We start from the raw sequence: 27,276 nt of genomic DNA, 5'->3' as shown, positions 1-27,276 counted from the left end.
GGCCGATTCCGATACCGATTTAATTTTTTTATCTTTAAGCAACAAACAACAAAGAAGGAAAGTGTGCATAACGAAATGTTTATTTGGTATTTAATAGGCCAAAATAACTTTTAGCTATTGAAAACGATAACCGTAACCATCTGAAATTAACAGCAGTATCTTCACAGTAAGCAGACTACATTTAATACAAACATAGATGGTACAGACATCAGCATTTAGCTTTTGTATTTGAATTGGGTTGAAACTACATAGAACTGGCCTTTTGTTAAAAGATTAACTGTAACCATGTGAAATTAAAGGCAATAACTGCATAGTTCTACAATCCAAACAACACAATCAACACACATTCTATAAGAGGTTTCTTAATCAGCATTCAGTATTTTAGTTTTTAGATTTGGTAAAAAAAAAAAAAAAAGTCTTTACTAGTAAAACTAAATAAGTATGCTATATAAATACATTACATTCCAAAATGTTAAAAAAAATCAAACAATGTTGGTGCGAATAAAACAAAGATGCAAAGTGTTTCATTCATCCAAAAAAAAAAAAAAAAAAATTAGGGTAATGATTCACATATTTTTTTACTTGAGCCAATGAAAAATAAATAACTATTGTCTCAAGTTAAAAAAATATAGATGTGAATCATTACCCTACATTTTTTTAATTGGATGAATGAAACCATTTTTTTCATTATGCTACAGCAGGTGATTTTTAAATCAAATTAAGTCAATGTAATTTTAAGGTAAAATAAAAATAATCATCCTATACAGAACTGACGTTTACTTCTGGCTTTTCAAACGTGTATGCAAGTTCTACTTTACAAAAAAAAAAAAAATCAGTTTGGTCACAGTTTAGTCCGTTTTGTTTCTCATTCAACACGCGAGAAGTTGAGCTGAACATCCCTTCACAGGGCACGGACAGGTAGAGTACGCTCGCGCAGCTTCAGTGAGCAGGAAAGGCTTTTATTCGTGCACCAGTACAACAACGGCTGATCGCTTCCTGCTATCTGTGCCTCAGACGTGTAGCGCTGCTCTTCCAGTGCTGAATGGCTGCCCGTGTCCTGCGCACAGATTTCGAAATACTTCCACACAAATGACATAGCGAATGATTACAATGAAGTCTGTGCACGAGGGCACACTTCTTGAAAAATCGGCCGAAAAAAGACCAAAAACCGATCGCATATTTTAAGCAAAAACCGTCTGGTTCCGATTTATGGCCGGTCACCCGGTGCAGTCACTCCCTACCTAGAACTAACAAAATAGAACTATAAATTAAATACAAAAACTTACCTACATCCTTTTCCCCAAAACTAGGCTAACATACCTCATTGTTTTAGGTTAACTATTCTCTGGTGTAATGTCAAACCAGCAATTACAGCTTCAATCATTCAGCAACAGGTGTTTCCAAGTTCTAACGATCAATGACAGTAACTTATCCACAAACTAGAAAACCTCAAACCAACAAATAAGTCAGTCAACTAAACAATTCAGAAAATAAACACAAAACACAACTCAAACAATCAAAGAGAATAATGAACGCGGCAGGCACAAATGGACAGTCACCCACTCACTGGAAAGCAGGACAGCTGATAACATCACACGAACCTGGCCCCCTTTTAAGCGGGTAGGTCCATGCTGATTGGTTCGCTAAGGAACCGAACAGCCAATAACAGAACCTAAGAATTTAGAACAGAAAAACTGGAGAGAGGGAAAGAAAAAAAAAAAAACCGGGAGCAAACAAAAAAATACAAAACATACGAGGAATGTAACACGTAGTCTGCCAATACAGCTCAGTGATTTAAAGTTCAAAACCACATTACTTTTTCATACTTTGTTGCTTTCAGCACCTCTTTTCACACTCTGCTTTGTTTTAGTTCCTTTCTGAAAAGCACAGTCTACTCTGATTGGTCAGCTGACCGACTGGTATGTTATGATTGGTAAACCACTTAGACCGTGTGACGGAAATGCCCCTTACCATATGGATCATATCCGTGGTAACTATGGTGTAGGGAAAAGGAAGTACATAAATTGTTTATGGCCTTGAAGCAAAAAAATCAGTGTTTGTTAACAGTGATGTAGAAAAATCAGTGGGCAGGTTTTATACAAATGTTTAACATGTTAACATAGCACAGTCCGAATAGCAGGACTACAAACAAGGATTTCAAGGCACCTTAATCAATTATCAGCTATAGTCTCACACACACAAAAAAAAAAAAAATGATGAAATGTTAAAAAGCATAATATGTGCACTATAATAAAAGAGATAGTTCACCTAAAATTTTTAATTATGTCATTTATTACTAATCCCTCATCCTGTTCCAAGCCTGTAAGACTGTCGTTCATCTTGGGAACACAAATTAAGATATTTTTGATGAAGTTCAAACGCTTTCCGAACCTTACATGGAGAGAAATGTAACTGAAATGTTCTCAGATCCAGAATCGTAGTAAGGACATTAATAAAATTGTCCATGTGACATCAGTTCAACACAGTTCAATTACAGTTCAACTGTAATTATACAAAGCTATGAAAATAAATTTTGTATGCAAAGATAACAAAAATAACGACTTTATTCAACAATTCTTATCTTCCATGTCACTCTCCTCCTCCATTGTTGAAAGTACCACGAAAAATTAAAATGGCTCTACATAAGGGTGAATAATTAATGTCAGAATTTTAGTTTTTGGGTGTACTATCACTGTAAGATTTGCTTAGTACTTATCAATTGTTATAAATTAAGTAGTTTGATATTTTCATAGAAAATTTTTGTAAAGGATAATTATCAAATAAGGATAATGAGGAATTTATAGTCTTTGAAGTGCATGCTAAAATGACTGAAGAGCATGCAGGCTGTAGTCAGTGAAGCATACCTCAATGTCTGGCTGGTATAGGCTGTATTTGACAGGTTGCATCACTCAGTGACAGAGATGAGGTGGGAGTGGGATACCAAGCTCTGAGAAAAATCTAATTTGTATGTTGTACGAGTCTTTAGTTTAGACTTAATAGGATAGTTTGCCCAGAAATTAAAATTGTCATAATTAACTCACTTGCATTCAAAACTTGTATGCTTGGGGTCCAGGTCAGTCCACTAGCACAAGTACAAAACCCGAAACTCATACTGTTTTTAATAAGAGCCTTTGATTTTCTGTGTGCATACCATAGATGCCAGTGCCCGGCTCAGTTTGAGGGACCTGAGTGCCAGCAGACAAAACACAGTTTCCATGGCAACGGCTATGCTTGGTTTCCCCCTATAAGGCCATGCTTCGAGAGCCACCTCTCGCTGGAGTTCATCACAGAGGTGGCAGATGGCTTGCTGCTCTACAGCGGACCCCTCTCCCAGCTTCAGCCATGGGAGCCGGAGGACTTCATGGCCATAGGTAACCTACACACACACACACACCACCACCACAGGTCAAGAGGCGAGGGAAGGGTATTGTGAATCAGTGTTCGAATTGTGTCAAGGCTCTTGGAAAAACAATAATAATAATAAATTAAAATAAAATAAAATACAACTATATATATATACATATGATGCTTTTTGTCTTGTCCTTGTTATCATTGAGAAAACCTAATTATAAGATAAAAGACTATTTTATGATGATCAATTAATTAGGTGTACCAAACAATCACTAAGCAAATAAGAATTAAATATCTAGCCTAGAGGTGTGTGATGTTGACAAAAAAAAAAGATATCTCTATATTTGATTTTATCGATAACGATCATTGTCAGACAATATTTTGCCAAGTGTGTTGCACTGCAGGACTGCCATGGACAGCCGATTGTTTCGTGGTCAGTTCACAGCAGTGACAGAAATTTATATTTTCCAACGAGTTTAAAATGCTTTTTTACCCTTTATGGGCATTTTTTTTACCTTTGTAAAATAAAGTCAATTACAATAATAAGTCATTGGGGCTGTTAACAGCAAATAAAATCATTATCAACAAAGTTCATGCAATGCAGAGGAAACACAGAAGCTGCATCATAAGTGGCATTTAGATGCATATACACACTGTTTAATGCAAGGCATGAATGCTTTAACCTGCAGTTACAAATGCATAATTTTAATTTTAAAATGTTGAATACTGATATTTGAAATTATTTTAAAAATATATACATAAAAGTTACTTTAAAATGTGAAATTAAAACCACCAGGTGGTGGCAGCGAGTCATTGCGATTAAACATAATCATTTAATTGGTTGATTTATGCAGGAACAGAACAGTTTCATGTTTTTCAGAGATGCAAAACAGTGCTATGGCTTTGTTTGGAACCATTTTTGTTGGTGAAATAGAGCAAAAGAAATAGGCAACATGATGAAGTATGTCTCTTAATATTAACGTCTTGTTCATTGAATATAAAATCAATATCACATTTGTGTTTTTTGCGATAAAAAAAAAATACATGCCACTATTCGCGTGATATTGTTTAGCTATATGAAATGATAAAAAAAATAAATTTTGTGCCTCCACGTCTTTCATGCATTTAGAGCGTTCTAAATGCATTCTATTATACCGAATCATACAGTGAAAGAACACAATCTAAAATGAGCATTCATTCTAGCTAGTGTTTTGAGCACTCATAACTCCTCTTATAATCAATGAAGCTGTCCATACTCGGTATGATAAATTAATCTTTAACTTACATTCTACGTACATATGTACTTTGTTGCTTATGATGAGGGAATTCACAACTTTCAGTCTTAACAAAACTCGGGGGTTTCAGCGATGACTAATTTGAATGCCTCTGATTGGCTACTGCATTCCTAAGTTTAACAGAATTGTGTGTTATTGGTTATAATGAGCAATGCTGTTAAAACGTGTAAGAATAAAATATGATGTAACATAAGCAGGTCCCTCTGCTCCAGGCATAACAGGGCATTATTTGGATTGTCCATGATAACAGAGTAAGAAAAAAAATATGAAAAACAACTGTGTAGGTCCTTTCTTCTGTTATGGACTGGTGAGGTACAAACGTAAAAGGATGAAGAAGAACAACAAAAAGTTATTTTAATTAGAATATTCAGGAGACAGGTAACTAAATCTACATCAGAACAACGAATAAACATTAACGATAATGGACAAAGTTTGAAATCAAGCTTTTTTGTGTTACTGCAACAAATGTACCTCACTGTAAAATCAAAAATACAGAGAGTGAGCAAATATGCATCTGATTACAGCGATATGGATTTTTGCACAAGCTCTGCAGTTCAGTACTCCAGTAAAGTCCAGTCACATCACGTTTATTTATTTAGTACTTTATGTAATAGATAGCCTTAAATCAAGCAGCTTTACAGTATTAAACATCAGTCAGTGTGGCTTTCAGTCAGAATTATAGCTTGATTCTCTGCCATGTCATTTTGTGTGCCAAAATATTTGTTTGTGTAAATTAGTTGTACAATTGTATTTAAATAATGATTTTCAAAAACTTAAGGTATTACCTTTATTTATTAGAATATGTATAACTCAATATTTAAATTAACTGCAAAGATGGATAATTAAAAAGTCTACTGATTAATCAGCTAAGTAATCGATGATTAGTTGATTAATTGTTCTAATAATCATTAGATTAATCGGTTATCAAATTAATAGTTTGTTGCAGCCTTAATCACAAGCTGAACCTCTGCCACATCTTCTTTCATCTCACAGTAGGGCTACACATAGAGAGAAGGGAAAGAAAAGGTGTTGATAAATGTTTTTTTTTAGACAGAAAGAGATGAAGAGACTCCTTCGTGTCTCTCCAGCAGGATTTAGTGTTTCTAATAAAAAAAGTTTTATTGCTGTAACATTTTCTTACTCAGGGGAGATCTGCTATCATCTAACAAACTAAACATAGAGAACAAGATAAAACATACCACATTATTTCTGTTTGTTTGCGTATGTGTATCATAAATTCTGCAGTTTCTGCAGTGTGTGCAGCCGTATTAGCTCATTAGGGTTAACGAAGGCACTCATTATATCAGTAAAGGCTTATTTGTCATTAATCTGGGAGAATGATTACAATGGGGTATGCACATTTAGAGTTTTAATGAACTCACAGATCTGCCTACGTGCCAAGCATACGTTCATAAGAGAGCTTGTGCTCTTGATCGGATCACTGATGTGTTGGCAAATGTTGATAATCAGCTTATAAGGCTGTATGTGAGTGTGATCAAGAACTCTCTATTCTAATTATATATATTAAAAAAATTCATTTTCTGCTTGTTTTCTTAAAAAAAAAAAAATAAATAAAAAACTAACACTAGCTTTCTAATGTTTTTGTATTCTATCTATTTTCTTTTCATTTATTATACAGTTAACAAAAGCAACAAAAAAAGACCTCGAACACTCGTTTGCTCTATTCTTGTTCTATTGTATCTGTTTTCTTTTTATTTATTATATTATATTATAATAAAAAAACCTTGCTACGTGTACTGCATTAAGCTAACTGAGACTTGTAGCACTTGTATATCATTGCTCTTTTGTTGATCTTGATTGCTTCCATTGTCCTCATTGATAAAAGTTTCTGCTAAATGACTAAATGAAAATGTAATGTAATCAGTATAGGGTGAGACGGAGAACATATGGAGAGAACGAGAGGGAAGGATGGCAATCAGCGGATCTGAGGTGAGAAAAAGAGAGTGACAGGGAGTGAAAAATTAAGATTAAGTGTAGGGTTCAACTGTGGACAGGGTTTCACGGTGGCTTCAGATACAAAGAGTGCTGAAGTGGTGGAGATCTGCCTGAGCTTCAGGTTTAGTTTAGTATTAGGGTGAGAGTGATAGTCGAATGCTTCCTTCAGCTGTGGCAGAACTGCTGCTCAGCCAGGGATCTCTGGATATCTGTTATAACTGGTCCCTGATCCCATTGACTAGGCTAGATGAATGATGACACACACACTTACACCATGCCTACACTGGCTGTGAGCGGTGCAATGCTGGATGTGACGCAGCCAGACGAGTCCCTGGTAGTAAACGCCCCAAGTAAATGCCCCATTCTATTTATGATGTATTGCAAACCTCTTGCGCTACTTTTGGCATAAGGGACAAAATGGTCACTTTTCAACTGTTGCTTTGACACATACAGTGTAGATAGCCTCAAGCAACAGAAGTCCCACCTGGTGTAGACACGTTGTGAAAAATAAAGTGGGTTTTCATAGCAATGCAGTAGAAGAACCATTTTGGGATTTCCCAGAGAATCTTTCTGTGAACAGTTAATTAAATAATCATTTTGTGAAGAATATTTTAACCTGTTGATCCATGCCCTTGGTCACTTTACCTTTGTTTACATTCACTAGGCAACTGCTCACAAATGTTATGAATGTTTTGAAATGTCTATAAGTTTAGTTTAACTATCCAGTCTCTGTTTTATGATAGAAATGCTTTAGCTATTTTCAAAATAGTGCGGTAGTTCTACTCATAGTATCCAAGTGTCATCAGATCTTGAAATGCATAACCTATCATTCACTTTGTACAGAGCCAGCCAGGGCCATTGTAGTAAAATATTGATGGACAAAACTTTAATGTGATTTATAAACAGTGTAGGATTTGTGTGTGTATGGAAAAACATAATGTTTTTTTGAAGGCTGATTGCCGTCTGAATCGCCTATCAATGTAGCATTTGTTTATGTTGCAATCTGGCACTTTTATCGTTATGAAATAGTTTGTAATGTTTTTTTTCTCTTTTTTTTTCTGGATTCTTTTATGAATAAAAATTTAAAAAGAACAGCATTTATTTAAAATTAAAATCTTTTTCTAACAATATTAGTCTTTACTATCACTTTATATCCATTTAACACATCCTTGCTGAAGTATTCAATATTTTCAAAAAAGGAAGAAAAAAATTTACAGACTCCAAACTTTTGAATGGTAGTATATATTGTAAGACAAGATTTCCCTTTTAAATAAATGTTTTATTATTATTATTATTATTATTATTATTTTTATTAAGAACCTTTTGTTCAGTGGAAAGTTTCCATAGCTGATAAAGGTTCTTCACGGAACCATCAATGCCAAAAATGAACCTTTATTTTGAATGTAACTATCTGCTCATAAACAAACAAACTTATCACAACATGTTTTCTCTGTAACAATTGAGAGTAATCATTTAATTTATTTACATTAGTTAAAAGGGTAGTTCAGCCAAAAAAATTTTTAAATAAAGCACAAATAGTAATATCTCAATGTCAGGGTGAGTAAATAAGAAGTTAATAAATAAGTAAAATAAATTAGGATTCATTTTGTTTTGTTGAACCATCCATTTAAAGTGAATAAACTGACAGTGAAACTAGCTCAACATTAATTTTTTTGCAGTACATATAAACATTTTAATCTATGAAATAACATGAATGTATAATGAGCTAATATGCATTACCAGTATATTTATAAATTAACATTAAGATTGTAAGTCATATAATAGAAACACATTTTTAAGTATATTCAAATCTGAAATAAAAATAATTTCCACTGAAGACACAGTTCTCTTATCTTGTTTTGTTTGCGAAGTGGAGTTTTTTTCAGTTCCTAGTACGCAGGTTTCAGGAGCACTACAGAGGTGATTTTTCCCCAACTTCTGCTGTAGAAATGTACCGATTGGATTTAAACTGGGCACTGGCTGCGGAACCAGCACTAGAAAAGAGGCAAGAAAGAGAGAGAGAGAATGGTTGGATGGGTCTAGTGAGGACATGCAGCAAACAAAGAGGAAATCTAAAAGAGGAGAGATGGAAACAGAGAAACAGTCTAGTAGAGAGCTAGAGAGAGAGAAAGAGGGAGGGAGGAAGAGTGAGGAAAGAGAAACAGATTAAATAGATAAAAGAAGTGCAGATTTGAAGGAACTGCTGAGGAGTAACAGTAAGTGGCGCAGCTCAGACATGAATTAAACGGAGAAAGAAGTTCATGTCTGGGTGAGAGACGAAGATGGTGTATGAACGGAAAAGGTGGAACGAAGGAAGAAAGCGGGAGATGAATAATGATGAATGGCAGTGCAGAAGACAGCGGAACAAGTGTAGCTACAGTGTGGGTGTCCACGCATTAGTCTTTCTCTCCAGTCCTTCTCACCTTCACTCTATCAAACCTTATTACTTACTGCTGGTCTTCACTGTGGCCTATTAAACCTTATCATTGGACTGCTGCCTGCCAGTTTTACGCCTCTGCTCTTCTTGTTAAAGACACTCATGACACTGATACTACAATGCAGCTGCATAGTGTACACACACCCAGGGGCCTCCCACACACATCCCTGAGTGCAGCAGATTATGTTGATGTGTCTGTGCCAGTATTAGTACTTCTGAGTTGTTTACGAATGCATTATCAATCGCGACCTTTGCAACGAGTTAGAGGTCAAGTAGTATTTGTTTGGCTTTGATTTGAGGTGAGCCGAATATTGCTGCTGGCCAGTAATTATTCCCAGTGGGTATTTCAGCTGAAAAAAAGTAGTAGTTCAAATTGACGAGATATGCCTTTCTTGTCATATTTGATGATTCCAGTTAAATTTGTGAACAACCTGAGTAGACATGCATTTTCCTTTTAAGCCTTATGTATATTAAGGCATGCATATACTTTTGCCTTGGGTGATTCGCACATCAGTCAGAGCGCTCGAGGCATAGCTACGTACAATATAAAACAAGTGGCAAGCATGAAATCCACACATGATGTCTCTATTAAAGAGCAACCGTCTTTCTCCACCTCTAGCATGAATTCATTCTCCTCAACTCACTTTTTCTCATTACAGCCCAGATTAATTTTCTCTAGACAACCTCTGACCTCTTCCTCAATTTATTTCCGTTGATGGAAATGGGCGCACGGATACGTGCTTGAAGACTTCATGTCACATGGGTCTTATTGGTGGTTACAGTCTCTTTCCAAGGTTAGACAAAGATTTGGGGGGTGAGCATGTCAAATCAATAGATAAATTAGAATGACAAATATAATTTATTTGATTAAGGACACATATTGAATGATAAGTAGCCTCATGAGGTCATTTGCACATGATTGAACAGACTTGTGGCCATAGATAATGTACAGGGACATTGGAGAACATTCTCGCCTTTTTGTGAATGGATGGCATACTTGATTAATTTCTTAGTTTTGTCAAGGATGTAAAGGTAATGCACCCTAGAAATTACGCATCTAAAATGCACTTTTATCCGAAGCAGTTTCTTAAGTTGGTTTCCTTTAGAGGATTTTGAAATACATAGATACATAACATCTATTTAATAATTAAAGAATATATGTATTCATATTAAATGAGAAATATATGACACTGATCTATTTAAATTACATTTTTATTTTCCACATTCACATGCATATAGACACAAACGTGCAGGTTTTTTTGTTTTTTTTTAAGACATGAATACAAGGAAGGACACATTAAACTGATCAGAAGTGAGAGTGAAGACACTAAAGGCAGTTATAATATCACCAAAGATTTACATTTCTAATAAATGCTGTTCTTTTGGAATACAATTTTGAAAAAGGTAAGTCGTGGCGTAGTGGTTCGAGAGTTTGACTTCTAACCCTAAGGTTGTCAGTTCGTCCCACTTCTGCTGACGGTTGGGAACCAGAAGACGTGCAGGCGGAAGATGGAAAATGTATGCGGGAATGTAGGAGCAAAGGAAACAAAGTTTCCTTACTTTAGCAAAGGAAAACCAGTCTCCTCTTGGCTTATTTTGAAATCCTCAGACATTTTTCTTTAACAATTCCCATTTTGTGCTTATAATTTGTAACTAGCGTTTCGTTTTGTTCTCTCTCCACACTTGTTAATAACCACGCAGCACTGACGAACTATGACATTCGCCTGCGCGTCTTCCGGTTCCCCACAGTCAGCAGAAGTGAGAAAAAAGTGTTTATTACATTTGAAATCTGGATATTTATCTTACACAAATGCTTGGAATCGCTACAGTGGGCCTTTAGTCACCCCCCGGAGCCGTGTGAGGGACGTTTTATTACAGATGTGCGCACTTTATTTCACGTCTTTTTAACTGTTGACAACAAACACCCGCTTTGCCCCACTGAAAGGCTTGGAAGAGCAAGGACAATTTTTAATATAACTTTGAATGGATTATTCTGAAAGAAGAAAGTCACATACACCTAGGATGCTTCGAGGGTGAGTAGAAGATGGACAAATTTTCATTCTCGAGTGAACTAGCCCTTTAACTACTATGTACTTACATCAGAAAATTAAGTACAATGTACTTATTGTGTTAAAATTGTATTGCATAATACTTTTGCTGCTATTGAGGTGGGATTCGGGTATAAGGTCAGGGCAGGTTTGGTGGTATGGGTAGTTTTAAGGGTGGGCTAATGTTACATGTATGTAAACAATAAGTACATTTTACCAAATTATTAATTTAAATTTAAATAAATACATAGTAGTTAAGGCCCACATCAAGTGGGACCAAAAACTTTTTCCACAAAAACATTAAGCAGCACAACTGCCGCCTAATATTTTAAAAATGTTTCTTGAGCACCAAATCAGCATATTATCAATCAATCAATCAATCAATCAATCAATCTTTTATTACAGACTCAAGGTGCAAATTAAAAAACCAAAAACCAAGACAATAGGACAACTAATACAACTTACAGCATCTACCACACACAATAAAAAGTTGCAAAATGCAACAATACCAATGTCTCCACAGCTTTGACTGATACCATGTAGTACTAACCCTTATATTTGATAGACTCACAATGATCTCATTGATTTCTTAACAGTGATTAATCTAGCACTCATAAACATTTCACTTGCACTATGCCATCTTGGTCTCTTTTGTAAAATTCTCATTGCGTCATTTTAAGCTACCTGCAGCTTCTGTAAACGATGTTCTATAGTTGAACCACAGATGAGCAGTATAAAGTGTTGTACAATATGCTTTAAAAAGTGACATCTTCACCTCATCTGAACAGAAACTAAACGTACGTAAAAGTAATTAGAATGATTTCTGAAAGATTGTGTGACACTGAAGACTGAAGTAATGGCTATTCAGCTTCGCCATTATATGAATAAATAACATTTTAAAATACATTAACAAAGTTATTTTAAATCAGAATAACATTTACTGTTACTGTAATTTTGATCATATAAATGCAGTGTTGTACTTTTGAAAGGCTGTGTGTTTGTGTCTGTGCACTTTCAATTATACATAATCAATATTTCTCAATATCTGTCAGAATTCATGATAGATAAGGTAGTAAAAATAAAATCTAATTAAAATGATCATATCGGCTGAATGTGTGAGCAAAGTTTGTGTTTATTTTCATTATCAGTTCGTGAAATTATAAAGTAATTCATGTATTGCTGTGATTTAAAAAAAAAAAAAAAAACTTTTTTAATGTTTTTGGAACTGTGAGGTGTTTGTGAGTGCGTTTGTGAGCTTTTGCACACACACACACACACACACACACACACACACACACACACACACACACACACACACACACACACACACACACACTCAGGAGGAGCATCTGGCAGACGAAAGTGAGCACAGAGATACAGTTACACCCAGAGTGTGATGTGCACATTACGGTCAATTTACAGAAACCTGCTTCACTGTGAACCCTCTCAGACTCATCATGCCACAGCAGCTCTCAAATATCCCTTTCAGCTTACAATATTTCAGCTCATTTCCTGAGCCACTGATGGGAGGGCCACTGGGAGGGGGTTTCCAGGGTCCATATGCCACCGGCCCTCCTGTTCGTCCCTCAGGACCTGCAAAGAGAGGCCATTTCTCATGCTTAAAAGGGGAAATGCATTTGGGTGGGGGTCTTGGGGGATGAGGTCGGCCTCTCTTCATCTTCCCTCCCGCTGACAGAGGGATTAATGTGCAGTGATGTTGCAGGGAGACCAGCATAAATTAGGGATGAGGAGCAGAGAGCATAGGCGACCCCCATGACTGCAGAGGGATCGTTTCTGAGAGCAAAAACATGTTGCAGTCTTATTACATATACAGATTGTGTTCCGAGTTTGACATTTACATGGCCAGCGGTACATACCAAACAGAGTGCCCACTTACCCTGCTTTTACTCTCCCTCTCTCTTTTCCTGGTTTTCATCTGTGTATTAAGGTCGTGACACACCAAACCGACAACAGAGAACTAGTAGCGAAGAAGGCTGTGTTGCTGCTTCGCCTTGTATGCCTCAAGGCTAAAACTTTGCTCTGCACCAACTAGCACATATGTTTGCGCCTGTTTGGGAGAAAAAAAAAACTGTCTATATCAGCAGGTGGCAGTAGACTATATTTGTCTACTAAAAAGAAAAACCGAAACAAATGTACAAACCGTAAACAAAGCAGCACTTGCTTATATTTTTGAATATGAATCATGTTCAAGATGCCAATATTGTTATAAAAATAAAAATGTGTATAGTCCTTAGTCAGGGTAGGTCCATATTTAATTTTTGAGCCAATTATTCAGTATTGAAAGCTCTAAGTTGGGAAAAGTACATGATCTAGGACCTTTATACACTGCATAGCATTGTAAAAAACAAGTTTATACCTCACAGCGTCATTTTCATTCATTTTAAATTCAATATGGGGTCTAACCTAACTAAGGTGTGTTGGAATGCTTAGTTAAGATAACGTGAATTTAGTCTCTTGACTTTCTCTATTGCTTGCTTTCATTTCATGCTTATTTAACATGCTCAGTCAGCCCAAAAGCAGTAGACAGGATCCAACTAGTGCAGAGAGAGTGGAACACACTTTCCAGCGGCTGCATCCTTCTCGCTGGCTGCGGCGCTTGAAGGGGATACACGGCCCGGCATCCTGGCCTGATGGCCATTTAAACGGGTGCGGTTCTCATCCGAACCGCAGGTCCGGCAGCTCACGTCTCTGGCGGCACGGGAGTTCCTCTACGCACCCTTCCTGTACCCACGAGGACACCAGTGTGCATGCACGGGGAAGAGACCGGTCTCCCGAGGAGAGGCACATTGGGCTTTTAAACAGTGGAGGTGATGAGGCTCCATTTCCTTCAGGTGTGCCCCATCACATGCCGCCAGCCCTGACTCATCCAGCACCCCTCCTCTCTCACACACCCACTCCTGTCGGGAACCTGGTGAAAGGCCACGATTAAGGGATGGGGTGCCGATGACTCGTCACAAACAAAACAACAGACACTAATTAAAAGTAAGAAACAAAGATTTGTAAAGAAGAATGTCGGAAGATATCGATATAAGCCAAGAGGAGCCTAATTTTCATTTTTGGGTGAACTAACCCATTAAAAGCTGAGCTGACACTGTTTCTCACCCTTTAGAAACTTCAGATAGTCGCATCCTCTTTCTGTCTGTCTTGTAGAGACACCTTCATTACTTCCCCTCACTTCAATCCTCTCAAATCAGTACCAACTGCAGACTTGTAACTTTTCCATCTTTCATTTTCACTCCTGTTGCCCTTCTTTCTCAATCCCACTTCATCTGCACTCCACCTAAAATGTCATGTCAGCCCGAGAAGACATGGTCTCGCTCTCAGTCTGCAGCGCTTCATGTCTGGGACAGGATTTGTGACAGTGTCAGTGTAGGAGAGCGGTGCTCCATTCTCAGGGGCTTCCCTCTGAAAAGGGCTTCTCAGCCCAGATTACAGCAGCACTGCTCCACACCCAGCATGTTCGCTGTTATCTCCAGCTCAACATTCTGATCCCATCGGGAGTTAGCCTGGATACATCTACAGAGAAATAGGATGTGAGAGAATTCAATGAGACCGTCGGAAACTGCCAGGATAGGAACAGTGTAAGAAACTTTGAGGAGTTTAAATGGATATTTCATTCAGTTCTATGAATCATAGCTGGAAGTCTCCCTGTAAAAAAATAAAGGATTTGCATTAGTTATTATTTCAATTTTTGAAACTTTAAATGTCATTGCTGAGCAGACGAGGGTTAAAAAAAACTTTGCAAGTTATATCTACTGGAGAAACAAAATGACACAGTGTATAGGCTGAGATTTGATACAATTGAGAGTAATTAACAAAAGCACACTCGCTCAGTCATCTTTGAGTTGTTACGCTTTGTTTGATAGTTTATTGCCTCATTTTTTTTCATTGTTGGGAATTAAAATGAAATGGTGATGCAAAATATTGTGAACAAGTACATTTCATTATTACAAGTGTATTACATAAAACATTAATTTACACTGTTCAGGGATAAGTAATTCATTTAAAAACTAATTTGAAGATGATAGATGTGGTAATATTTGAGACAAACGCAAACAAAATGTTGATTTGGTGCTCAAGAAGTTAAAAAGTTATCTCTCTCTCTCTCTCTCTCTCTCTCTCTCTCTCTCTATATATATATATATATATATATATATATATAGATCAGTCACACTGTGTGTGTGTGTGTGTGTATACATATATGCATGCACTGTGTGACTGAAATATGTACTTAGCTAACACCTGCAAAGTGCAGAGCAATATTATTAACCAGTTCTTCTGAGCCATTATTTCCATCATTGCTCTATTTGTCTCTCAGCATGTGCACACCAAACTCCCCCTCAACTGAAACAGCGAGACAAAGTCCCTCAGCACTCATGAGCCGCTTGAATGGGTTAAAACAGGGGAGGATGATGGAAGACATTCACTACCCAGAGCATTGTGTGCGAGAAATAATAGGAGAAATAGAGTGACAGCAAGAATAAAGCACAGATGGACGGCATAAATCAGCCAGTTTTAATGATTGTGTGAAGGAATTAGCCAGGACAATCTGTCTGGAGAGTCAGTTATTTGATTTGAGCTAATGAAGTGGGTACATGTGTTTTTAGAAGCATCTAGTGTTGCTAAATTGCAGTTCATCTTACCTCTTTTACAGTAAAAAAAAAGAGGAAAAAAACAGTGCCCAGCGAAAGTTCTTGCAGCGCCAAACAGTACAACATATCTGGACAGAGAGGAAGCATTTGTTATTTATAGAAACTACAAAAGTACAGCATCAAAGGGATAATTTGAGAAGATGACAAATAAGAAATTAGAGAGAGAAATTTGAAGACATATTGGAAAAGTGGGCTGGTGAAACACAAGACAGATATGTCAGCCAAAGTGGGCACTGAAGGCTTTTTTAACAGCAAAGACCCTGCTGACAAATGTGAAATTAGTTGGAGGCGTATCTTCCCGTATGCCCAGACTCTCAGTCAGATACCAAGCTTAAGGGAGCTTCCTGGCTTCATTAATTTTTAATTTGCCAAACGACTAACTCAGACAAAAAGAAGAACTTTCTCTAATATGTTTTTCCTATTATGCCAGAGAATGATATAATCATAATTGAGGCAGGCTCTGCAGTGCTTACTTGACCTTGTAATGTGAAACAAAGGGGTAGTTTATGTGATACATTTGTTAGTCAAAAACCTGCCGTTGGTTGTGCTTATATAATGCTTTCAGTAGGTAGTTTTCTGACAGTGTACATACTTAAGGTTGAGTCTTTATAACTGCCCTCCACTGCTTCATAGCTTCACTGTCATTTCTCAAATATCGGCATCATGATAAGTTGTTCTGCTTGATTGATGTGTTCGAGGCGGGACTTTTATTTTGACAGCGATGAGAGCAGCAGCGCCTGAGCGCACACAGCTCACACTCTCCCTCTTGTTTACTGTCATTGTTAACAATTCTGTCTAAAAGGGATAGAAGTCTGTCTAATAATCAGATAGATTGGTTAAAAAAAGGAATTCATTTATACAAAAAGTATTATAACGATTGCTTTTTATATTATTAGTAATAGAAAGGCAAACAATACTTTCTCATTTGCCGTCAGCATTAGGCAAATAAGCATTTAAATCATTTAAACAAATCTTTGACTAATGAACATTTAATTTCACAAACCTTGCAAACGTAGTCAAATCCAGCTGTGAGATCTTGTGAAGTGTGCATTTTTATCCAGCATGATCACGTATTCTCTGTGTGACGTTTGGTCCGTGTGAATTGAACACTTTAAACTTTAAACTCGTGATTTCAAATTATGCTGGACTTTATGCATTTGCCCACTGTCATATTCCCTGTGCTACCCTGGCTTTATTTGAGAAATATGATTCCCACGTGTACACAACTGCCCCGTTTGTTACAGTGTTTACTTCCTTTTTAATTATTTATTTATTTTATTAATTATTTAATTATTTTACCCATCCATTTTTTAATCCATTGTCAAGTGATTTCAAATTTCTTAAATATTTATAAAATCTCTCTCTCTTTATATATATATATATATATATATATATTAGGGGTGTAACGGTTCACAAAATTCACGGTTCGGTTCGATACAATACACTGGTGTTACGGTTCGGTTCGGTTCGGTTCGGTTCGGTACGGTTCGGTACGTTTTAGATACAGCAAAAAGAAAAAATTAGCAGATAAATTTCCTTGATTTTTATAAAAATGTTTTATTTATTAAAACTAACAAAGTATGTTTTTTTTTTTTTACATTGAACAATGATGGAGCTATTCTTTACCCATCTTCTATGGTGTTTTCTTAGCAGCATACTGTATAAAACAAAAACAGCTCCTTATAAAAAAAAAATGAAAATGTTATATTAGTTATGAACAAATACAAAGATGTAACTTTTTATATGGAACTCTTTAACTCTTTATATTGAGTGTGTTTTTACTCAATTGGTTCTCTATAGGGCTTATGTTTTTTGGAACAAAGCAGGAATTACGGTCTGTCTGAAATGAGCTCGTGAAGGAATATTGTAACGGGGCTCAATTACATTAAGCATGTTCTTAAAACCTACGTTTTCCACTACAGCACAGTTACTCATTGCGCGGCTCGCGAGCCGCATGCGGCTCGTCAAGCTATAACTGGCGGCTCGCATAGTAGCTTACAGTATCACACTGCCACTTGCCTTCAGAGCATGTGAGGCGGGAGCGAGCGGGCGGATCTTGGACAGAGCGCAGAGCGGCAATTTCAAAAGGACGGTGGACGGAGCGTCGCATTTCCCGCTCCAATTTCGCTCTGCTCACACCACGAGTCTGAAGCATGCTCATTCAAGCCTGACCCTGAATCCATTAGTCTTGCACAGTCATCAACAGTAGACTATTTTCAAGCAAAACTCGGCTCAATAATGGAGTTCAAAAAGTAAAATGAGAATTCATACAGGTGTAGCCTATCAATATAAGTCGCTCCGGAGTAGCCTATAAGGTGAATCAGTCAAAAAATGCGCCATGAAGAAGAAATAACATATAGGCCTAGCCTCGCACTGGACTATAAGTCGCATTTATTTAGAAATGTATAAAAAAAATTAAAATAAAAAAATCTTATAGACGGGACAGTTCTCCGTTACGGACGTGAGCGCTCTGACAGCGGCACTAAGACTGCTTTAAAACTTTCACTGAGACCTCAAACAGAAAGCACAAAGCCTGTCTTTAAATTTGATTTCGTTTTGTATTAATTGTATCTTAATTTTAATCAAGGTTTCATCAACCAATTGTCTGGATTTAATAAGAAGTAAATAGAAAACCACGATACGAAGGAGCCGGTGTGAACCTGGAGTTTGTCTCATGAATGAACCGAAACTCAGCGTATAGCCTACTTGCCTTACAGACCCGACAAATAGGCTATATATAAGGATTGAAATGTCTACTTTTAAACAAAACAATTCAAAACGAAAGAAAACAGACTGCTCTCCCTCCCGTATGAAATGTGCATTTCTCTCAGGTGCGTTCACTACTGCGAAGATCACGAGTCAGCATCTTTCTAGCCGACAGACATAAAAAAACATTAAATGTCTTCTGCTATATTTTACATATTCATAATCATTAATTTTGCCGGTTCGTTGTGACAGCTTTTAGGTGCCCTTAAATGTTACATGAATGCATCAGCACTGAAAACATAGAGATTTTTTTTTTCTTTTGGGGGCATTTTGTTTGACATGCAAGCCAGCTTTCGCTCATCCCACTATTAAAGTAAATCTGTTCTTAAACGAAAATGTATTGGCCGTGTTATTTCTTTTTTGTGGGATGTCCAATTTATATGTAGAAATGCACATTTGCAAAGGTGACTTAGTATGTTGTCGTAAAAGTGGCTCGCCTTTTGATTTTGCTCTGCCAATGTGGCTCTTGTGAAAAAAATAGTGAGGATCACTGCACTACAGAGTAAGGCGCTCACTCACTCAGTACGCGCTGAAGGCTTGTTGCAAAATGGCTTATGCGTTTAACAGACCAGAAATAGAAGATCCTCCAATAACCAAAGGGTCTGGTGTTTGGGTGCACTTTGGATTCCCTGTTAAACGCATTGGCTATTTTGCAATGCGCCTTCAGCCTGTATTGCTGAGTGAGCGAGCGCCTGACTGAGTAGCCTAACATAAACATATAAGTTGGTGTTTTTTTCTTCTTCGGGGGTGTCAGGGGCGTTGCCTGTTACGTCGTTTGGGTTATTGGGCTACATTGTTGAACGCATATCATTACATTACACAATTTTTTTTATTTTCCAAATATAATTAATTAGTCCAACGAACGGTTCAATACGAATACGCCTATCGTTACGCCCCTAATATATATATATATATATATATATATATATATATACTGTATATATCGGCTATCGGCCTCCCCGCTTTCCATGATATCGGCATCAGCTGTCAAATAACCAATATCGGTCGACCACTAGTTTTAACTGTCTATCTATCTGCCCTTTCTTCTCATCTCTCTCTCTGTCTGTCGCTGTGCTTCTCTCTCAGAACTGATCGACGGCACCCCCACCCTGAAAATTAACCACGGCTCGGGTACATTGGTCCTGCAGTTGCCGGGCAACGTGAACGTAGCGGACAGACGGTGGCACAGACTGGACGTTAGGAGCAACAGCAAAGTAAGTGTTCTGCTGAGCCCAGTCAAGCAGCGGCCCATCTCTCCCTGCCATCTTCCTCCAGTAATACACCTCAGCACTTTTGTCAAAGTCTTACTTATCTCTTCTGAAATCATCCATAGGAGACAGTGGAAGTGTGGTGGCAGCTGTTAGCAAGGGTTTACTTGATCCCAGACATTTGTTTAGTGTTCTAATTTGTATTCAGTGTTGCCACAGTGTTGACTGTTTTAGATTCAGCAGCTACTCAGTTGCTGCTAGGCTCTGTAGTAGCACTGGCATGTAGTCTTGCCATGGTGCAATTTGCCTTAGGGTCAGTCTGAAATTGCTTGAAATTATAACACTTATTGTTCAATACAAACAGGGCGTAAGCCTCCTGCTGGGTGCTAAGGGAACATTGCAGATTGGAGCTTTTAGCATCTTGACATGCTATGTGTTTAATATGACCATGCCTGAGGGTTTAGCCTCTACAGAGAGTGGAGGAAAATATTTTCACAGAAAGAAACAGAATCAGATTTTATTTAGCTTCAGCATATCAAAGATTTGTATTATTTTGAGCCAATTTTAGGCCTCATATTGTTTTTGTTTGTAATGCATGGCACACATTTCTATGCAGATTTGTTGTGTTCAGAATGACTTTAATGTCTGGTAGTGTGTGAATATCAGTCGTGTAGGTCCGTTAATGGGATGGAAAATAAAAATTCTGTCATCATTTACTTACCCTCATGTCATTCCAAACCACTTTTGTTTATCCTCAAAACATAAATGAGAAAAAGAGATTTTTGTCCCTCCAACAAAAGTCCATTCAACCAAAACTTTACACTTTAATGTATTGAAAACTTGTATGTTATGAAAACATGGTCAAATTAATTCACATTAATCAAGCAGTTTAGAGACATGGTGGCTTTATATGATGAACAGAATTAATTTAGGATTTTATGCACACATAAACACTGATCAACACAAATACAGAGTGTATGAAATATGGTCAGTGGTAACTCAACCATGTTTATGAGAATAAACCTCACTGGATCTCACATCAAGCAGTCACATCTGAGATTCAGAAGACATGGGTTAGAAGTTTGGGACAATATGAGGATGTGTAAATGATGAACTGAAATATCCTTGTCTCCATGTTCTGCATACGCCAGTCAGTGTATGTGTATATACACTCCAAAAAAAAAAAAAAGTTAAAAAGCATACTATTAGGTAATGTTTTAAGGGGTCATATGGTGAGATTAAAATTTGTCCTTTCTCTTCAGAGTGTTACAAGCTTTTGGTGCATAAAGAAGATCTGTAAAGTTGCAAAGACTAAAGTCTCAAATCCAAAGAGATATTCTTTATCAAAGTTAAGACTCTGTCATGCCCCCTAAAACGGATAGTTCAAACACGCCCCCACATGTCTACATCACTATGTTCATCACTATATTTGCGTAATGCCGCCCAAATGTTCACACAAAGAAAGAAGGCGTGGTTTCAGTAACCACAGTTAGTGTTGAATCAGCCGTGCCAGGGAGATGATGTGTATCTAGGCGAAAGCAAAAGCACTTTATTTGGCCTTACGAAAGTAGATGTATTTAGGAATCTTTAAGATTACTTACAACAGAACAGCAAGACATTTTATGGATGATCGTTTCGTGAACCTAGGAGAGGAGGTAATTCTGACTTTGCTACGACAATCTGGCGCTTCTGAATCAGCTACTGGAAGTATGTGGAGTCACACAGTGGAGTCAGCTGTCTTAACTGTCAGTAGCTTGTGTACTGCAAACACACACAAGCTTCATGACTGTGTCTGTCCCACCACTCTGTTGCCCTTTCGGGCTTGAACTGATGGTAAAACTAAGGACATTATTAACTGTCTTTACATTTATTTTGAAAGATGAAGCTCGCGATTATGGAAAGGGGCATTTCCGACGAGTGCTTGCGGTGTTCGTCCAATCACAATGCACTGGGTCAGTTGACCAATCAGAGCAGACTGTGCTTGTCAGAAGAATGGACTTTGTAGAAAATGACGCATTTGAGAGAGGCAGGGCATAGAGGACCTACAATAATATACAGTATTTAAAAAAGAATGTGGTTATTGAACATTAAAGCATGTCAACATATTCTGGTATACCAAAAAAAACCAAAATAAAGATATTTAAATAAGCATCATATGACCCCTTTAATATTTTATTATTTTTAACCCTGTTTTTCTGTAACTCAGCTGATGGGTAATTTTTTATTGTCAATACAAATGATGAAACCCCTCACATACCTACCCAGCACTGGGTACCCAATGTTGGGTAAACTGTGTCAAACTGGTTCAAACCGGATACATCGTCAACGGTCATTTTGTGTTCTGTCCTGGGAGAAAACTTGACTGATAGGAAACGTCCTGAATGAAATAAAGGTTTGTATTACATTGTATTCCTTTCAAATTATAACTTTACAAATAGGAAAATGTTTGAAGTCTCACATTTTTACTTTTTTGTTTAAATGTACGTTGCATCTAACATCTGCCTGGAACACTATCCTTCTACAATCACTGATCTACAAATGTGCAACCAGAGCACAATATGACTGCTGTTATATGTAACCATGCGCTCCACACGATATTGATTCTGTGCACTAGTGACGTAGCTATGGCCGCACTATGCATTTGACAGGTTGGAACTATAATGTCTGACAGACCAGATGGCATGAGGTAAAGCTGTTTTTGATGTAAATTGTAAAAACATGTATACTGTATATAAGATTGACATTTATGAACTGGAACAGCCCAATGATAGCGGTTTTCTCCCACTTCCCATTGGCTGCTCTTGCTGCTCCTGTCACATCTTAAAAAGTTTACTGAATGTTTACAGAGTATTTTATCATTGTAAAAGACTGACTTGCCATTGAATAAAAAATATTGTATATGAACTGTTCAGATTTTAGAGTACATTTTATTATTTAAAATGAAAAAAACATTCAATTGGTTGACTGTCCCAGCACTATGTCAAAAAACAACCCAAAAGGATTGTTTTTTTTTTAGAGTAACAAAGCTCATCTTTGTATGGGGTCTCATTGACCCAAGGACGAACCTTGAAGTATGTACTTAACATATAACTTTTTTTAAAAATATAAAAAAAATTCTGTTTAGTGTATCCGAGCACCCAGTTGTAAAACATGAATCAGTCCAATGAATTTTTAGATTCTACATTTTGCAGCACACACTCTACCTCTTCTACCAATTGATTTATTTTATTCTATTCTTCAGCAGTGTTTTTGCTGTGGTCAAATTGAACCCAAACAGAAATAACATTAACAGAATGGATACCAGTCACCTTTCTGATAATGTTATGAGATACCGCTTGAAAAATATGTAGCATCAAGGTTTTGACCATAGTAATATATTACATGGATCTGAAGGGGAAATAAGAGGTTTACTTAACAAGTGTACATTAACGGTCTCAGACCATGATGGTTAATATGCTGCCAATAAATGGTGTTTCATGGAAGTCAAATTCCTACATTTTTGTGGTGATAAAGGTTCTTTTTCACCCACATTTCTTCTTCAGGAGGTTCGTTTTACACTTGACCGCTGCGCAGGAGCTACTATCATGGAGATGGAGGGAGTGGGCAGCTGGCTAACTACTGAAGACCACACTTCCTGTGAAGTTAGTGGCATCACACCAAATATGGACAAGTAAATCACTTAATTTACTTCTCTTTTCACACCAATGCATAACTGTTTAAAGTGTTAAAAAATATGGCCCTGATGAACCATTAAAATTTGAGTGCTAAACAAATCATTCTTCCGCCTTGATAGCAGGTCACCGAGGACAAGTCAATGAAACAATCATTTCTTACTCTTTCTCACTATACATTTGAGCCTCCTGCCAGATACTGACTCGATAATGTCTTGAAACATTTACAATTATACAAAGGTCTCAATCTAAAAGGTCAAATGAATTATCAGATTTAATCTCTGGTGAAAAATGACCTCTCCATAGCATATATAGAAGCAAATGTGGCTAGGGTAATAACATCCTTTAATACGCTTTCAGGCATCTGAACATGACACAGGTGCTTCAGCTAGGAGGAGTGAATGAGAACCTGCCATATATCTACCCTCAGCTACAACACAAGCACTTCACTGGCTGTATCCGAAACCTCGTTGTGGACAGCAAGGTGAGGAAATGCATGCATATCAGTACAAACAGAGATGAATATTTGATAGAGTCAGGGAAGACCAAAACAGTGATAAAGTGAGGGAAGAAGAAAAGATAAAGAAGCTTTATTATGCACATCACAATTATGACTTTGACTGGTGTATGAGAGTTTTTCTCTCTGGTTGTTCTTGTTCTTGGCCTATTTTATGAATTCATCAATGCTGATAACAGTTGTGCTTCTTAAACTTTTTGTGGAAACCATGCTTAATTTTTTCGGGATTATTGATGATGAACAGAAAGTTCAAAAGAACAATATTTTCTTTTTTCTTTTAGTTTTTCCACAAAAATTCGTTCATTAAGCCCTCGACTAGTGATCCCAATGCTCCAAATAGTAATTAAACACAATTATCTTTATTTGTACTTTTTCTGAGGGGAGTACATTTTCTCCGCTCCCTTCTCCCCCGCATCAAAGGTGCTTCTGGCAGCGTGCAATCCAGATAAATATTACCGTTTTTAACTATTCACGCAAAACATAACCTGTTATCTCTTAAGTGAGCATTTGGGGAACTGTTGGGGAAAAACATCTGAGGTGTAAAATTATATTAGATCCGTATATTATAGTAGGTCTAGAAATATAGGCCGTCTGTTGTATTAATGTTGATCTAACAATAAAACAAAAGAGGGAATCACTCACTGCTCTTGATTGAACTGCTTTTGTAGTTTTATTTATCAATGTATTTGTAGCAAACACAAGGGAGTTTTACATTTGATTATTTGTTTTTCTTACTTGAATGCTTTTTTTAGATGTAAAATGAAAAAGGTAATGCATTATTAGCTTTTTTTATATTTGGAAAGAAACTATTGTGATTATGAATATAGTAATTATTGTTAAGAAAAGAACTGAAGGGAAATATAAAATGTTGCTAGGAGATTTTGCTTTGGAGCATTCAGAGAACTTTAACTTGATTTTTCTTAAAATTGAGTTTGCTGACTCTGTCAACTTCAAACACGTGTAGTTCAGTCATTTGTCATCGGATTCCAACAAAAGAAGATCTTGTAAATGACAATTTGAAAATAGAAATACAATTTTTTTTTTTTTGCTCATTGTGACTCATTTTGTCAGCTCAGGGCACAAACATACCAGCCATAGATATTGCTAATACATGTCCCAGCATAGTTCTGTCAGTATATGTACTTTTAACTATTTAGCTGCTGAAGGAGATTTGATTGTAAGATGTGTACTGCCTAGGTCACACTTTCTCTTTCCATGAAATGTTTTTTGAAGTGAGGTATAATCGACCGTAGCACTGGCCATAGTCTGAAGCCGATCTGTGATCTCACCCCGAGTTGTGTCAAGGTTTGTTACAGTGAGTGACTGTTTGTTTCTCATTGTAACATCATGACTCTTCTTGAATCTAAAACACTTAACCAATGGTCGCCAAGCACAAAGAAAAAGCACAGAAGTGTTCACTCAGGCTACTGGGGCTTGCCTGGAAAGCAGGTTATAGACTCTTAACGGAGGAAGGACAGAGGTAGAATTGCTATTTTAGACTCTCTTCTGCCCACTTTCTTTTCTCAAACAGTTTTCTTCCTTTTGCTCTCTCCCTGTTATTGACCTGTGAGAATTATGAGTAGGCTTTTTGGTGGCAAGTACATAGTGTTATGGGGTGAATAGAAAAGTGGTTTTAAGATTTAAGGATATTATGCCATTTACAGAGCCACTTTGGGAGGTACATGCAGGCAACTAAAGTACATTACTTAAAAGGTCACACAGGTTTGCTTGAGCTGTGGAATCATAAATGAAAAAAAGTACAATCCTTTATTAAAACAAGACTTAAGGAAGAGAATAAACCAAACAACTATTGACCTCACAGTGAAAAGACCAACCTTTCAGAGATGTAAAAAAAATTACAGTGAAATAACTATGAAAAAGTAATAACTATGAAAAAGTCACCCTAGCACAAGAAAATCAAGTTGTATTTCTCACCAAACAATGATAGTAATGGTCACAATGGGTTTTACAAAATGTTTCTTTTTACAAAATCATAGATGCCACCACTTTGAAAGAGTCTTTCTTCACCCTTAGTCTGGCCGACCGTTGGGGGGCCACAGATGCTCTGGCAACCAGCTCCTTCCATTCCTCCCTCTTCTTAGCTTTTCTCAAGGTCTCGCCCAGCGTCAGGCCTGTCCAATCCTGAATGTTGTTTTCTCTTTCTCTGCCTGCCTCTCTTCCTCCCTCTTGGCACTGTGCCCTGCATGATTGTCTTAGCATGTCCTGATGACCTTATTGAATGGTGGTACCACCTCATCTTCCGTTTTTTCACCGCTCTCAGGAGGTCATCATATGGCCCAGTGGTTCGCCAGATTCTGTCACGTACTTCTTCATTGGAAATGTGATCACTGTAGGAGATGCCAAGCAGTTTTCTGAAGCATCTCACCTCCATGACCTGAACTTTCCTTTCCAGTTCAGCTGGTAGTGTCCAAGTCACACAGGCATATACAAATATGGACATGACTAGGGAGCACATCAGTCTGATCATTGAGATGAGGGCTATGTTTCTGTCACTCCAGATGGTCTTTAATTTAGTCAGCGACACTGTGGACTGAGTGATCCTGGCGTGTATCTCAGGTTTGGACCCTTCATCTGTGACCATATCTCCCAGGTATTTAAAATAGTTTACACTGTCTAGCTTCTCGCCACCAATGCTGATGTCAGTGTTGAAGCCAGTGGTGTTGTTAGTCATCAGTTTAGTCTTATCTGCATTGATCTGCATACCATAGGATGTAGAGATCTTGTCAAGGTGCTCCACCAAGTTAGCCAGCTCTTCTTCCTTCCCTGCCAGGCCAACTGTGTCATTGGCAAAACGTAAGTTCGTTATTGTCCTGCCTCTTATGCTGATTGTCCCCTCATTGTCTTCTAATGCATCAGCCATGATTCATTCTAAAAAGATGTTGAAGAGTGTAGGGGAGAGCAAGCAGCCTTGTCTTACTCCAACTTTGGTTCTGAACCAGTCCCCTATTTTGCTGTTAAAGTAAACCGCACTGGTGGCCTTATCATAGAGTTGTTGTTGTTGTTTTGTTTTTTTTTATATATAATTTTGATCAGGCTGGCATTGATGTTGTACTGCCTGATGGTGGCCCATAGTGCTGCATGCCATACTCTGTCAAACGCCTTTTTGAAGTCCACAAACATGTGATAAAGGTATTGTTGATGTTGTAGGTATCTTTTTCACATATCATCCTAAGGTTAAAGATCTGCTCTGTTGTGCTCCGTCCTTGTCTAAAGCTCGCTTACTCTTCAGCAGTGATCTTGTCCGCTTGCAGCTTCAATCGATTCGGTAGGATCTTTAGCTTGACCTTGCTTGGGTGGCTTATAAATCTGTTGGTACGACAATTCTGGCAAAGT

The 27,276-nt window shown here is 37.4% G+C and overlaps 1 protein-coding gene across 1 annotated transcript in view; it reads left to right on the top strand.

Annotated features, from left to right (window-relative positions):
- si:ch211-186j3.6 (neural-cadherin) overlaps positions 1-27,276 on the top strand; it is a 266,160-nt gene that overhangs the window by 208,657 nt on the left and 30,227 nt on the right. Inside the window, exons 23-26 of the mRNA XM_059534392.1 lie at positions 3,157-3,371; positions 19,613-19,740; positions 23,277-23,404; positions 23,766-23,889. Coding sequence (XP_059390375.1) covers positions 3,157-3,371; positions 19,613-19,740; positions 23,277-23,404; positions 23,766-23,889 — 595 coding nt within the window. The remainder of the gene's footprint in view (positions 1-3,156; positions 3,372-19,612; positions 19,741-23,276; positions 23,405-23,765; positions 23,890-27,276) is intronic.

This window comes from Carassius carassius, chromosome 3 (assembly GCF_963082965.1).
Source record: "Carassius carassius chromosome 3, fCarCar2.1, whole genome shotgun sequence".
Taxonomy (NCBI): domain Eukaryota; kingdom Metazoa; phylum Chordata; class Actinopteri; order Cypriniformes; family Cyprinidae; genus Carassius; species Carassius carassius.
The sequence above is the reverse complement of the archived record's forward strand: the minus strand, read 5'-3'. Positions and strand labels throughout refer to the sequence as shown.